This window comes from Alternaria alternata (genome assembly GCF_001642055.1).
Source record: "Alternaria alternata strain SRC1lrK2f unplaced genomic scaffold CC77scaffold_32, whole genome shotgun sequence".
In the NCBI taxonomy this organism is placed as follows: domain Eukaryota; kingdom Fungi; phylum Ascomycota; class Dothideomycetes; order Pleosporales; family Pleosporaceae; genus Alternaria; species Alternaria alternata.
Genome location: NW_017306221.1, coordinates 109,109 through 124,259, shown reverse-complemented (window position 1 = coordinate 124,259; position 15,151 = coordinate 109,109). Strand labels below are relative to the sequence as shown.

The following is a 15,151-nucleotide window of genomic DNA, read 5'->3' as shown; positions in this document are numbered from 1 at the left end:
CCGTCTCCTCGGTGAATTTCCAAAATCATCTCCCGGTACACCTCGGCTTGGAACTCATCCTCCGATATTCTATACATGCCGATGGTTACAGCAATCAATACTACGCTGATACCATGATCGGTTGGGACCAAAACAAGCCTGTCGGTAATTTAAGAAGCGAAAAGCTTGTCGTGATTTGCCTTCGGTACTATCGTTGCAACTGCCGACACTCGATGTTAATTAAAGCCTTCATCCAAATGATCAAGTCGGGAGATCGCCACAGGTTTGTTGCTGAATGAACGTCACAAGATGTGCGACTACAGACTTCTCGGCGTTCTCATTGGCATGAGCAAGAAAAGAGGTATTGTCACTGTCACACTCCAATATATTGGATGATAGTAGCCACCAGTGTACACTTGCTGTCATGTCTGCTGCTTGGCTTAAAAAGCGGTCGAACCATCGACTTGGTGTTTCTCGCAACTCTCCAGTAATTCGAAATATTATTGTTGCCATGATTTGGTCCACCATCGCCGCCGGCGCTCTGTTGACGCAAAGCGTCGCTGCACAGAATATGCTCCGTTTTGCATGTTCGCAACTCACCGTCGAGAGAGCTGATCCGCTGGTGAATCCTGGTCAACGACCCTCACCACACACGCATCAGATCATCGGAGGAAATTCCTTCAACCTTACTGTACGACCTGCCTGCCTCGTCAGCCAGACATTCACTAACGTGTTGCAGATGGAGCCCGGCGTCTTTGATCCTCCAACTCGTTCAACCTGTACATCCTGCACGTATAGCGAGGACTTCAGCAACTACTGGACTGCCTCGCTGTACTTCAAATCCCCCGAGAACGGTACTTTCCAGCGTGTGCCACAATTCGCCAACGTAGGGCTCCAACAGGATGGCGGTATGACGGTATACTACATGCCGTACTCTGCCAAGAACAATAAGATGACAGCCTTCAAGCCAGGGTTTCGCATGATTGCGGGCGATCCCATGGCCAAGAAGCCCAACAAGGCAAGCATCTGCCACAGATGCTTGCAAAATGGTGAAGGCTTTGCGCCGTGTGATGCAAAGGACACTGCGGAGCTGCCCAACAAGTACTGTCCTGGTGGAATTAGAGCGACTATCATCTTCCCTTCTTGCTGGGACGGCAAGAACCTCGATTCCCCAGATCACAAGAGCCACGTCGCGTACTCGAACAGCGGTGGTCTGGGTACTCCAAACTGCCCTAGTACGCATCCCGTGGCCATCCCACAAGTAATGTACGAGATCATGTGGGATACCGCACGGTACAAGAACAACGCCTGGTACGGTGCTGGAAAGCAGCCGTTTGTGTACAGCTTTGGTGACGGGTGAGTGCTCTCCCTTATGCTTTTACAACGGCGATTAACTTGCAACAGTACAGGTTACGGCCAACACGGCGACTACCTCTTCGGCTGGAAGGGTGACTCGCTACAGAAGGCCATGGATGCTTTGCCCAGCGGCAAATGTGCCAATGCTAATTGTCAAGTGCTCAAGATCCAGTCTGCACAAGACTCGATGAAGTGCAAGAAGCCACAGCAGGCGGTTGAGGATGTTGGTGTGAGTGGCGACTGGCTGACGGAACTTCCTGGGGGTATGGCGGTTACTTACTGATGTTATTCTCTTCGCTTTACTGCTAGCACGACTGTCGGCAAAGATCACAATCTTCACCGTACGTTGACGTAACCAAGTTGCTGCCAAATGGTTATGATCCGCAATACGTGACATAGTACCAACGAGAACTTCAGTGCCAGTGACGTTGAGACAAGCTCGAGCGATATGCGGCCAGCCCCACGCCAGATCTGGTTATGTGGCGCTCGCGTTGTCGAGATGCAGCTTGTGCGAGTACCGAACGCACGCTGGGAGCTTTAATGCGACACGTGACATACTTGTTTCGTCTCTGGCATGAGCAGCCGAATGTAGTGTTGTCTCGACGCGTCGCGAGCACGACGGTAGGCTTCCAGCACTGCACAACGCGTTCTTAGCCCGCCTTCTTCCGTGGAAAGAAAGAAATCCTCATTCTGAAGCTTGTGTGAGATAGTGGGGGTGCATCTTGGATTTTCGCTTGAGTCGCGGGATGGATGTGTGTTGTTTCTGTTGAGATGCCCGAGGTTTACCGACGTTCGCCCGTGAAGGAATGCCTCTAGCCCGCCAAGCTTACCCCTCATTCATCCATCTACCCCGAGCCTTTCTCACGATCCACAGCTACCCCGAGGATCCGGAACATCATGAGATACACCCGCAAATTTTGTGATTCGAGGAAAAACTCGTCATCGTACTCGCATGCGATTTGAGCCGCAACTGCACGGCCGTCAACATGCTGCAGCCGTGGCAACAGCAGCCTGGGCCCAACAGGTTGCGCGGCATATGGCGCGTAACGGAAGACTGGAGCCGCATCGAGATCAGCCTGAGTACTCAATATCTTGAGCCTCATCCCACGTTGAAACTCTCGAGACCAAAAAAGAAATGGCCACTTCCACCATGAGCACTTTCGCCAACCCAGTCCTCACAGGCTTTAACCCAGACCCATCTGTCATCCGCGTTGGTGACGACTACTTCTGCGTTACCTCATCCTTTGAATACTTCCCCGGAGCGCCCATATATCACAGCAAAGATCTTATCAAATGGAAACTAATCGGCCACGCACTCACGCGCAAGTCTCAACTCGATATCAGAACCCCGGAGCCAGGAGGTGGTGTCTGGGCAACAACCATTCGGTACCATAAGGGCACTTTCTACATCATTACCAACTCTTTCGACCGATACAGACCGCAGAACGATGATCGTGTATGGCCACGTGGCTTTTATGTCAAAACCACCAATATCTGGAACGAGAGCTCGTGGTCTGACCCGGTGTATTTTGATCAGGTTGGTTTCGACTTTGACCTTTTCTGGGACGACGACGGTCAGGTGTATCTCTCTTCGACTTACCGGAAGGTTGATCGCTCCTCGGATTCGAAACTGAAAGACTTTGCCATACACGTGTCTACCATTGACCTTGCTTCGGGCACCTTGAAATCCACGCCAAAGATGATCCGGGAGTCTAAGTCAGGTATCGCAGAAGGCTCGCATCTCTTCAAACTGAACGGCTATTACTATCTCTTCACGGCGGAAGGAGGTACTGAATCAGGGCACTGCGAATATGTGAGCCGGAGTCGCGAGAGCCCTTTCGGACCGTGGGAACAAGCACCACATAACCCACTTTGGCGCAACACAACAGACGATGAGATCCAGAACACTGGTCATTGTGATATTGTTGAGGATACCCAAGGCCAATGGTGGGCCATGTGCTTAGGCGTACGGCCGAAGAAGGAAGGTGCTGAATGGCGAACGTCAGTTTTCGGACGCGAGTCCATGCTACTTCCGATTCGCTGGGAGAACAACTGGCCGATATTCAACGAGGGAAGGCCAGTCGCCTTGCAAATGAGCGGACCAAACAAGTACATGCTTGATGAGGACAAGGCTTGGAAAGACAACTTCAGTGGTGTTAGACTTGGTCTTGGGTGGTATCGGAAGAGTGAGCATCTCAGAAGCTGCTCTGAGAAACACTACTAACGCATACGTAGATACACCTGTGAGGAAAGACTACTCAATGACAGCGCGACACGATTACCTTACTTTAAATGGTAGTCCCTACACGCTATCGATGCCCACATGTCCAACGCTGTTCTTGCGGAAGCAAAGACATTGGCCGGTGGTGTGGGAGACTCAAATAGATTTCCAGCCTGATGTGCCGCGCGTTGAGGCAGGAACAGTGTTATGGTGGAATCATACTTGCTACGCCAGCATTGGTATCGCGCTCACAGATCGCGATGGTCGACAGCAACGCGTGGTTAAGCTTACGCGACCGGACATGGAAATTGTAGAGCATGTTATCTCAGAGAAGGGCGAGGTGAAGCTTGTCATCGATAGCACTGCCACAAGCTACCGATTCGGATACCGGCAAGCCGACGATGGTCCGCAGCAGAAGACAGAGTGGACATGGCTAGGCGACATCGATACTCAGGTCATGACACGCAATCCGCCCGTTGGTCAGCCTTTCACTGGCATGATGATGGGACTATACGCATGTGGCGAACTACAGCCTGTTCTGACCCCGGCGCACTTCAAATATGCTCAGTTTCGATAACTCCAAGAGTTCATCGCCATCTTAATACAGTCTACTACATAGCTAGTGCCGACAAGATACTGACTTCAATTCCTACGAGATCCTGTGATAATTTCTCTGAGCTCAATTGTGCAAATAGCTCACTCGGTTGGACTGACTCTCTCAACTGTCCTCGCTACTGTATTCCTAGCAAATGATTCAGCGATCAGCACCGTTGCCGGAGTAGCCATGGAGATAGCAGAGCTGCTTGCTGGTCGTAATATCGACAACCGCATGATGCCTTTTAGCAGTTTTAGGGCCTGCGAAACACTCAAGCGTCTACACCGTCAAGTCGTGGCGAATGTGGAACTGCAGCACTTACCGAAATCCAGTTACTACGACGTGTACCTGAACGCCTTGAACTCGGAGCTGTTCGTCACATCGCAAGGTCGATACTCTCAAATTCACCGTAGGAGGCCTATACCTCCCATAGCTCCCATGTAGTAGATAATCTTGAATATACGCTCTCCAGGATTCCGCCAATCAATCAATTGGGGTGATATCTGACCCCGCGACCCATGAAGCTTGATAATTGTTGGGTGATCATACATGTCTGAGCTACGAGCCGTCTGTTATGACTGAGCTCAATTCTCTTGATGAGTAATTACACCATGCAAGGCCCTAAGGAGGTACAGTGGATCTAGAACTTGGTGATTACATCGCCAAGAAGTCTCGACGATTGCTGTTTAGTATTTTGTGATCCGGAATCAAACTTGATACTCATCATATTCTAATCATACCAACTATTACTGGTTCCAAGTGCGACACAAGGACGAGACGTCGCTCGGAAATCACGCCATTCATCTCCAAAAATCCGTTTGAACGGTTTCCTCCTCATTTGCAGGAGATTATGCCATCGCTAGCGGCGTTGGTAATCCGGTAGTTGTGAGTCACTCATCAACTACGAACCTCGCAGTACCATGAGATGATGTTATGAATCCACAGAATACTTCCGTTCGTTCGGACGAGTACAAGAAGGGCGGTTCATCGCGTAGACGTCGCTAAATCAATCACAACAAAACAGCCAAGCGACTAACAATAGTCCTCCATCGTGGAGATAAACACACGTTCATACTTCGCCATGATGCTTCATCAAGGTCTCCCTACATGGGCCACCTTGCTACTTATTTCAACCACTGCTGCCCTCACACTACCTAACTACCGAGGCCTACGGATCGACCAGTCCAGACAAGGTGTTCTACATATCGCTTTCAATAATCCTGACTCAGAAATCAACGTCTGGGGTGAGGATGCCTTGAAAGGACTGACGGACATCGTACAGAGGTTGCAAAATGACACCGAGACGAAAGCCATTCTGTTCACGAGCGATGTGCCAAAGTACTTCTTAGCCCATCTCGATGTGCTGAGCCAGCCGCTCGGTAAGTGCCCCTCATAAGCAGTGCCTCCGTTCAGCTATATCCTCCATCTTCCGCTACAAGTTCTCCATCTCTTGGACAATGCTAACAAACGTAGACCCGACCATCTCCCAAAGATCCGTCGAGCTCTTCTACAGCCTGACCAATCTCCCGCAAGTGACAATTGGTGCAGTCAACGGTGTAGCCCGTGGAGCCGGAAACGAATTTCTCCTCTCCCTCGATATGCGATTCGCCGTAAAATCGCACTCACGTTTCGGACAGCCCGAGATCGCCACTGGCTACCTCCCTGGTGGCGGAGCGCCCCAGTACCTTCCGCGGTTGATCGGTCGTGGACGCGCAATGGAATACATTCTCACTGGCAAGGACATTCTGGCAGAAGATGCTGAGCGTATGGGCTGGATCAACAAGGCTTTTGACAGCGAGCGCGAGATGAAGGCATATATCGACGATATGCTCAAGGTTTTGACACTTTATTCTACTAGGGCCATCGGGCTGAATAAGAACGCTATCAATGTGGCAAGTAGACCGCCGATCGCGAACACTCTAGCTGACTCCAATGCGTTCTCGGAGAGTGCGGGGCGACCAGAAACACAGAAACTCTTAGGAGATTTCTTAGAGTTAACGCAAAATCTTTCGGCTACTGATGTTGAGCTATACCTGGGTGAGAGTGTACCTTTGCTATATAATCTAAGTGCGTCTTGAGAACCTCGACAGACGGGGGATTAGCATTACATGTAGGAGGATACAGTGATAGACCGTCGTTCACTTATGGATGTGTGTTGTTCTTCATGCAGTGGGCCGATAAGTCATGTATTGTAGCAGCACACGGAAGCTAGCCAATGTAGCTCGTCAAGTGCGCACTAAATTCTTGTCGTGCTTATCAAGCTCTAATAGCGTCCGCCAACGGCTGAAACCAAGTCTCGGCCAGCTTCTTGTTGCCTGTATCATTCGGGTGAACACCATCGCCAGTCATTGTATTAGTGTTGAATCCAGTCCATGTATCCACAACCGTTATAGGGCTGTTTGTAGTCGTCTTACTTGCTGCCCACGTCTGGATCACGTTGTTCAGAGCTACGACGCGTGGCCCACATTCGGCGCAGTTGGACGGATTCATTGGGATGATCTTCGCGGCGAGGATTTTCATGGTAGGTTTCGAAGCGCGCATTTGGTCTACGAGCTTGCTGAATGCGGTGGTGATTTCTTGGAGCGAGCGGTTGCTCCAAACGTCGTTCGTACCGAGATGCATCATAACGATGTCGGGTTTAGTGGACGAAAGCCAACCCGGTAGTTGGTTCTGGTTCGCGATGTTTACCGCTAGAAAACCACCCTGTAACTGTGAGCCAATCGTCGCACAAAGAAGGAGTTGGAGTCTTACATGTCCCTCGTTCTCGCCATCGTATTGGAAGCCACAGCCCTGGCCGGCCAACGTGCCTACGAAGTCGGTGTTCTTGATGCCGGCTTGTTGAAGCTTCTGCCAAAGATAAGCCCGCCAACAGCCCTAGACTACTGTCAATAACGAGCTGATGGTGGTCGAAGACCGAGTACGTACTGGGCTACCGGTGATGGAATCACCAAGAGCCATGATCCGCACCGTAGATTGACGACTTGCAAGCTCCGTTGGAGCTGCTACCACTATGGCTGTCACAGAGAGCACAGCCAGGAAGGTTGAGGCGAAAGTGATGTGCATGGCTGCTGAATTGTAGGCTGGGCAATTTCCTTCGAGTGAAGAATGGTGAGTATCGTGAATCGCAATGTCGCACACCGCGTAGTGCGACTTATGTATGTTCCATGGTGTATATTCTGTGTATACGGGAGGATGTAGCCTAATCTATTACAGAACTGAGTTGTTCCGTCCAGATGAGGGCCCTCGAAAAAGCGCTTTAGAATGGTCAGTGCCGTCTACGACGATGCTCAAGTTATCTCGTCACGGGGTCTGGTCGTTATTGTGGACAGAGCCCCAAGAGCAGCGATTTCATCTATACATGACGCGCCAAGCAATGCGACAATCTACACTTTCCTTGTGGATCCAACAGTTAGCTTTTTTGTGCTTAAGTAGTTGCACATTAGACTTAGTACAAGTCGCTGTTTCGTTGCATCTTTCTGCGTGCGTTCGGTGGCTAGGCACACGAGGGCAAGTGTCATTTGTAAAGCAATAAATGCGGCTCTCCCAAGTCCGTGCCCATAGTGGTTAGCTACTTTATTTTCAGGTTGCAGGATAGCCAGTGCGGACAGGCTCACTCTAGGTCGTACATAGCTCTCTCTTTCCTTGCATTAGGAGCCTGCGTTTGCTGTTCGAGGTCGGCGCACGAAATTCACATTGGAAGTGACGCGAAGGCAGGCAAAGGTGCTAGTGTGGTCAATTACTCCGAGCCCGTCTGGGTCAACACCTGCAAGACCATATGTTGAAGCACATGAAAAAGATCGATGCGCTTCTGATTGCGCGGCTTTCGGTTCTGATGAAGTCGAGGTTCGAGAAGTGCGGGATGAGGAAATGGGAGATGGAATGCGGCAGCTCGGGGAGATTCGAGGCCCGAGAACGGGGGCCCGCAACTCCCCGCCCGCTGCACGGAATCGATTACTAGGGAACCCGACGAACCCACGTCAACAACCCACAGGTTGCCGCGCGTTTTGATCCCAAGACGACAAATGTTGGTATACCTGATGTCTGTCCTAAAGACGCGATACCTCTAGAATTGCAACCGCGCACAGCTCTACCAGACCTTCATTGGATAGCAGCTTGTTTGCACTTTCATCGCAGTAACGCGATAGAAGGTCCTAAGCCCCACGGAGTAACTCATACGTATTGCAGTCTCCTGCTCATGGCGAATTGATCCCCAAACACATCCAGTGGTAGGATCGTGCTGGCAACTTCTCTGCACCACATTCGAAGGCATCACGAAGGCTATCGGGCTTGGACGAAAACTGTATTATCAGAATTGTTGGACAAATAGAGCGAATGTAGGGCATTAGCATGACTGCAGAGTTCAGCACTTGCGCATATGAATCACACAGAATCGCTTGTACCCGATGTGTGTGTGTCTGGCAATACCACGTCGCTACACACATCTAGTTACGGTGTACTCAGCCTCTCAACCAGCTATGCGTCGACGTCTGTGCCTTCTAGATACATTCTAGTGATGCAGATCGCAATGTTAGGACATGTTGGACGATACGCGATACGCTCAGAATAGAGTTTAGCTAACGAGGCGAAGGTTTGACATAGGCGACGCGGATAGAAGCTTCGACAATGTTCGCAGAACGCTTAACGCTTCGACCTAAATTGTCGTACGACAGCACGGAAGATCTGCAATCTAATCGCGTTCGAACCTGAACCTTGCGGAGGCTTATGCAAGCAGCTCGAAGGATCATCTGGAGTGAGTAACGATGGCCTTCTAAAGCAGTCTTCGACTGGATTGGAACTGTAGGTCTATTAATATATCGATAGGTGATATCAGCATCCCGCTACGGGACTGCACGCGAACCTTGAAACAGTCCCGTGGTCTGGAAGTTGAATAAATCGTTTCCATGACAGTCGGTCGGCAAGGTTGTATCTGAACTGAGGTAATAGGTATGTAGACCAAGTTCGTCCTGCTACGACAGTCACTGGCAAGACTAAGCCGGAGGATACTGACACATGAGCAGATTCACTCGGTACATACCGAGATAGTGTCGTGCGGCCATTTGGAGCCTATCTTGCTGCACCAATCGCGTCACCAATATCGTTATTTCCATGTGAGATAAGTAATCTCAGCATTGAGGCACGACATACCCAGTGCTGTGGTTCCCCAGATTCTCCGGTCCTTCTCTACCTAGGTATGCAGATCCCCGATCTTAGCGCAAAGGGGCTCCGATGCACCTTGACGTAGAATGCCAAATTCACCACGCGTTTCGCGCCCTAGGAAGCAAGGCGCGGCTGGTGCGGAGTAGAGTCCGCTGAGATGCGAGTGAACCGGCGACCCGTTCCGCGGCAGTATCGGACCTTCTCTTGACATGACTTGTGTGCTCGCATATCTGAGGACCCAAAGTTCAGTAACAGCGAGTCGTGAAAAACCGCAATGTGAGCCGATTGACAGTCGGGCCGCAGCCGGAGAACAAGCTCGAAAGAGGCGAGCGAGCGATAGACGTGGAGATGTTAGGGTGTGATCTACGATCTCATCGTCCTTTAGCACCACTAACAATGTTACATAGATGATGGCCTCGTGGAAACGCCCTAACAGGTGCGTTAATCTCAAATGACGGCGGCTGGTCATGTTTGACGAGCGTTAATGTTGAGGGTTAATGCTTTACCACTTCGGGCAGGTTTCGTCTGATTGGCCAGAGTGAAGATACGTACCTCGGTACACATTTGCACAGCCAGAGACGGGTCGTTCTTAGGCCGATATTGTGGGTATTTTCAGAATGTCTCCTTTGCAAGCCTTCCGCCGGGTGGCGTTCTCTTTCGCCTACGCGATGACGGTTAATAGTGCGTGGCGTTCAGGTCTGCCATACAGAAGACACCGGACTTCGAAAACATGAACGAGTGGTGGAAACACGAAGAGAGCTATCTCGTGCACCGGTATGACCCTGTGTCAGAGTCCTGGGAAGCCAAGACGGAAGTCCTTGCACAGCGGCACGACGCAACCCCACCGTGCGGCTTACGGTAGAAAGCGTGGGTCAGGGGATTCAGGACAAACGGCCAAAGTGTATGCGCAGCTGGAGGTATTGAAGAAACATGGTAGATTCTACGTAGAGATCCTCACTGCAACCAAAAAGAAAGATACTCTTCAAGACTGACTGTTGCCGGACGACCACTGCGAATCTTTGCGTTCTGAGACCAAATCTTTCTGGCTCTCGCTGTCACTGATCCGCGAGCTCTGCTCAAAATGCTGTTCGAATTGTCGCGAGACATAAATGTTTTTCCCAAACATGCCCCCTCCATCGGCACCTGTCTCGTAAGGTGTCGTGCTACCTGGCCGGCCCAGTGCCAGTTCAAAGTCTTCGTCAGTATGTCTTGCAGTGCTCCTGATACCATGAACGCTCCGATGTTTGGTGGCACTGCTGCCAATGGTGCCAGTTCCGTATCCATTTCCGTATGATCGGCCGGAGGGGACGGTGGACGAGAAGCCGGGGATGATCTTGACAACCAGTGGCTTGAGCGCAGGAAGCGATGCGCATACGATAGCTAGGTTCATCTCGATTGCGGACCAGTAGGCTGTCGGTGCGCTATAATATGTGTTGTCGTCCGGGTGATCGACAAGCACGATGAGAGCGTGTAGGCGTAGAATCGATACGACGCAGACAAACCAACCGATGGTAAGGATGGCCATGAGCGCGACCCTTTGGCGCAAAGCGATTTGGAGAGTCCAAATGACACGAACGGGAAGGAAGGCCACGATGAGGTCGGTGAAGATGTTGATGCTGGCGTTCACATACCAAATCGTCTTGTTGTCGATACATTTCGCTCCGGGCTGCTCCAATATCTTCCAGTAGGCATGGACAGGGACACATGTGAAGATGGAAGTGAAGAGCGTAGTAACACCCCAAGCTACACAGATGGCCATGACGATGTGGAGTGGTATGCGCATTTCTCGCAGAGTAAAGATCCGGCCGTACTGTAGAAGGATGGATATCTTCGTGAACATGAGGCTGGTATTGTAGAAGATGATACTCCAGAACAGGTACTACTTGACGTTAGATCCGAAGCGCATATGGATAGCAGATGCTTACGATCAGAATCTTCTCAACTCCACCTGGAAACTCGATGAAGACTGCATGCTTGCCGTTGCCAGCGTCCGCCTCTGGACTGGGTTAACATTCGATTCGTCGCGAGCGCAGCGTGCGTCTTACGCATGACTTGGAGTACGCCAGTAGCAATAGCCAGCGCCATAGAGACGACAATGGCGTAGTCCTCCCATCCTAATGATCTTCCCAAGAATCGGAGCCGAGTGATGATACGCAGGGCGACACAAATCCCCGCTATGCATGTAAAAGCAACAACGATAGATTTGGTGAGCGGACCCCGATCTTCCTTGGCCAAGGCAGCCAACTGTTCCGGTGGAATTGGATCCATGGTAGTTATGAAGGGAAGGCAAAGACGATGGAACACACGTAACTTGTCAATGTGTGGGACAGGTGCGATGGGTTCACCATGGACCCTCCTTTAGATATGTATCCGCAGGCACCCGTCTGTGGAGGAGTACATATGCCAGGCCTTGCGCCCAAAGGTACCTGAACTACGAGTGCCGCACGGGCTAGTGCGCCAGTTTACACAAAACTGGGATGCCAGGTTGTTTAGGGAGGTATCCGAAACTCAAAATCCGACGATGGATCAGACCCTGGGGAGCGAGCGCAGGGGAGATCTGGGGAGACGGCATCCCTAACGGAAGAGCTAGACCTAGCGGACGGCAAGGACTTGAATCTAAGCCAATGAGACTATGCACTCCTGCCTAGACGCGTAAATGCTTCAAATTCGAGGGGTACATCTCCGAAGCGAACGGCTGCAGTGGCAGGCATAGTCCTGTACACTCTGCCTACCGAGAGTGATCAGACGGCATGCAACATACGGAATTCACTTGCATGATGCACAGCGTGTGTTTCCCATGGTTTGTGGCGATCCTTGTTGTCGATATGATGAACGTTGTCGAAACCAGGGATTAGGCCGTCGGTTTACCGGGTGAAGATCACGCAGATGCTCGACGAATGAGCTCCCACGTGGCGCGTCCTATATTGCGCAAGAAGATACCCTGGATGAACACACCACGCTCACTACTGAAGAAACGGTGGGCCAAGACCGTACGCATGCGGTTGTATCACAGCGATCAATCGACTCCTTGGCGTGCAGCCGTTCGTGAGCATATACCCATGAAGTCGTTCTGCTACGTTGTGAATTTGAAGCCTCGGGAAGCTGTAGCTCGAACGCATCTTTGGTTGAGCTTTTCGCATTGAGTACCGTCGATCGACCATGTGCATTGAATTTGCGTGTCTATGGCCGATACGGCCGTCACATGCTGTGGATTGCAGTATGAACACCGAGTAGGGTACCGCTTGAGCTTGATCGCGGCATATAGTGGTGCCACCAATTACCGGCTAATTCGTGTAGTGTACTCTGTCCGCAGTTTTAGTGCAGCGCTAGAGGAAATAATGGCGACTTATTGATGCCCAGAAGAATCCCTGCCAATCGGACGGCAAACTCTATTGTATCTGGCTGCCTTATAGCCTACCAACCTCCAGCTTGCGCTCTGGTCCGCCGTTCGAGAGAGGCCTTGCAAATAGTTGAACGGATGTATACCTACACATGTGGCATGACGCTGCTGATCCGGGTCGCCTCCGTTCATCGTCTGCCAAGGCTCCCGAGGTCTCACTGAACCTTCCCGTGAGGTAGAAGTCCGAGTAAACGACAAAGCCGCCACACTACGGGTTAGCATATCCGAGGTCGTCTCAACAAGCACAGAGGACTTTGCGGCTTGGGCTGCAGTATTGTGTGTCGCAAGCACCGCACGAAACCGTAAAAGGGATGTGGCTGAGGTTGCTGCGATTTCCCTCTAACATGCGATCAAACATTGAACACTGCGGAAGAATGAGGCAGTCTGAGATTCCAAACCACGCGACATTCGCGTTGAAGGAGTCTTCCCGGAGGATTATATGTGAGGTAAGGTCCGTTTCAAATTCGACTGATGCCTCAGGAACCGTGGCCAATGCAGAAGCTGTGCTGCTGCGAGCATAATGCGGGACGAAATGAGAATCCTGCTGCTGCACGCCTTTGACAGGGTCGGTTAGAAAGTTTGCGCTAAGTCAGTAATGCATCCTATCCAACTCTGTGAACACCAGCTCCTGGTGTAGGTTGCGAGCTCTATTGGGCAAGCATGGAACTTCGTAGTGATGCGTCATGATCTTGTTGCATAGAGTACATTGGATCGAGTCGGTGCCTGGAAGGGAGACGATCCGGGAACTTCGGGAGCATCTTGTGAAACGCGATCTTGCCCCAGCCGGAACGGAGCGTTCGTGCACGGTGTTCATCTTGACACACTAGACCCGTCCCAGACCGTAAAACTCGTATACTCGTTTCGTACGAGCTGAGCTGTCCGCGAACATGATGAGTTGGCGCATTAAACTGAATCTCTCTGCTCGCCGCGTAGATCTCTGAACTATCCCATAGATGCAGGATTGCTGCAAGTGTCTCCTGTTGTCACGTCGGCTAGGACGCCGTCGAGGGATCCTTCGCCTTCACCCCGCTGGAGCACACACACCCGGCATCGTCAGGTCACAAGCATCATAAAGTATGCATCATCAGGACTGTCATGAACCTAACACAAAGACGCGCACGCCGTTAGTCCGACATCTGGCAGCTTTGCGGCTGGGAATTCCCAGGTAAGCGAAATGGCGTCAGAAACCCTGCAGGAAGCTGATCTGACCGAAGCATAATCCTAACATAAGCTAGTGAGTCTTCTCGGCGGATCTGCGAAGTGCCTCTTATTGCGACGTGTGAATGCGCAAACATTTGACACCAGGTACGCGGCGCGTGACCCTGGATCACCTCTGAAAGCTTCAGGGCTATACCCCGCGGGAAATCGGGAACGATCAACGGCCCCTGATCTACAATCACTACCTCAAAAGCTTCGAACCGACATATCACATCGCATCAGCACACCATCTCAAGAATGTGTAGATGCTGTTGCAGTGCGCAGGAAGGTTGAGTCGCTGATGCTACCTGCCCATTGGCGCTCACGTCTTCAGTCATTTAGTGGCGATGCATACCAGTCACAATCCAATACACAACGACTACATCGCCTGCATGGCAACACAGAGCGGACCCCTGAAAGTCGAGATTCTTGTAGTAAGTGTTCGGTAATGCTTACTTGCGGATGTCAGGGCCTTCGCTGAGCATCTGGATATCATTCATCCTTCCCACGCCTCTGAGATCCCTATGACTGCAAGACCAATGGCTTCAGCCTTTTACTCGGCCTCCAAACTCTAGAAGCCGGTTACCCGGCTATCGCTATGCTGCATAGCTTTGCGCCTCCCTGCTGATCTGTCATAGAAACTAGAACAAAGAAGCAATCTATGCATAGCGCTTGTCGGACAAAACTCCGTGGCTATGGACGGAGATGATTAATCATTCGGCGACACTACTTGTCTGTATCGAGCATATACTTGGAGATTGAAGGCGAAGTTCAAACTCTCTGTTCACGATCAGCGTAAAGGTATACGATTAGTATACAGATAATGTGGTGGTGTAAAGGTTGCCACCAAAGTTCGTCCAGTGGCACCGCGATGACACAGACAATAAGCTACCGACCATACAATGATGTCAAATCTTCGCATATGGATGATGCAAGTCAGGTCGCCGAGATGCAGTCACCGCGAATAGCATATGATCCGCAGGACGTACCATTCAGCTGACTAAAGACATTCCACATCTAGACATCGAGTTACTTCAAGCCGAGGTTGCCTTGAACAGCTTGACATGTGTTCGCATTTTTGCGGGGAGGTAGCGATGCTAGTTACTTCCCAAGATTCAAGCTCCAAGCGCTGACATGAAGGCGCAACTGCAAAGTCTCTCTTGTAAGTCACAGACGTACCTCTTCGCACTTCGAGGTAAGATATTTTGGACTGAGAGAGAAAATCCATCCATGGTACAGAAAGCAG

The 15,151-nt window shown here is 51.1% G+C and overlaps 5 protein-coding genes across 5 annotated transcripts; 3 read left to right on the top strand and 2 right to left on the bottom strand.

The window, feature by feature from the left end:
• Nucleotides 1–384: 384 nt before the first annotated feature.
• Nucleotides 385–1,618, top strand: CC77DRAFT_1054881 (hypothetical protein; the record flags this gene model as incomplete). The annotated part of the gene is made up of 2 exons (XM_018527821.1): nt 385–1,335; nt 1,384–1,618. The coding sequence occupies exons 1-2, from the start codon at nt 404–406 to the stop codon at nt 1,616–1,618; spliced, it is 1,167 nt and encodes a 388-aa protein (XP_018379833.1). The 5' UTR covers nt 385–403.
• Nucleotides 1,619–1,977: 359 nt separating this feature from the next.
• On the top strand, nt 1,978–4,614 carry CC77DRAFT_975272 (hypothetical protein). The gene is made up of 2 exons (XM_018535918.1): nt 1,978–3,521; nt 3,571–4,614. Exons 1-2 carry the CDS (start codon nt 2,471–2,473, stop codon nt 4,131–4,133), a joined length of 1,614 nt encoding a protein of 537 aa, XP_018379832.1. The 5' UTR covers nt 1,978–2,470; the 3' UTR covers nt 4,134–4,614.
• Nucleotides 4,615–5,179: 565 nt separating this feature from the next.
• CC77DRAFT_1099966 (enoyl-CoA hydratase/isomeras-like protein) lies at nt 5,180–6,229 on the top strand (the record flags this gene model as incomplete). The annotated part of the gene is made up of 2 exons (XM_018530036.1): nt 5,180–5,530; nt 5,625–6,229. Exons 1-2 carry the CDS (start codon nt 5,233–5,235, stop codon nt 6,227–6,229), a joined length of 903 nt encoding a protein of 300 aa, XP_018379831.1. The 5' UTR covers nt 5,180–5,232.
• Nucleotides 6,230–6,318: 89 nt separating this feature from the next.
• Nucleotides 6,319–7,439, bottom strand: CC77DRAFT_564946 (SGNH hydrolase). The gene is made up of 3 exons (XM_018532216.1): nt 7,077–7,439; nt 6,903–7,025; nt 6,319–6,854 (listed from the first exon to the last, which is right to left on the bottom strand). The coding sequence occupies exons 1-3, from the start codon at nt 7,212–7,214 to the stop codon at nt 6,408–6,410; spliced, it is 708 nt and encodes a 235-aa protein (XP_018379830.1). The 5' UTR covers nt 7,215–7,439; the 3' UTR covers nt 6,319–6,407.
• A 2,594-nt stretch (nt 7,440–10,033) lies between these two features.
• CC77DRAFT_564858 (hypothetical protein) lies at nt 10,034–11,890 on the bottom strand. The gene is made up of 3 exons (XM_018532215.1): nt 11,354–11,890; nt 11,234–11,304; nt 10,034–11,187 (listed from the first exon to the last, which is right to left on the bottom strand). The coding sequence occupies exons 1-3, from the start codon at nt 11,574–11,576 to the stop codon at nt 10,291–10,293; spliced, it is 1,191 nt and encodes a 396-aa protein (XP_018379829.1). The 5' UTR covers nt 11,577–11,890; the 3' UTR covers nt 10,034–10,290.
• Between the last annotated feature and the right edge of the window lie 3,261 nt (nt 11,891–15,151).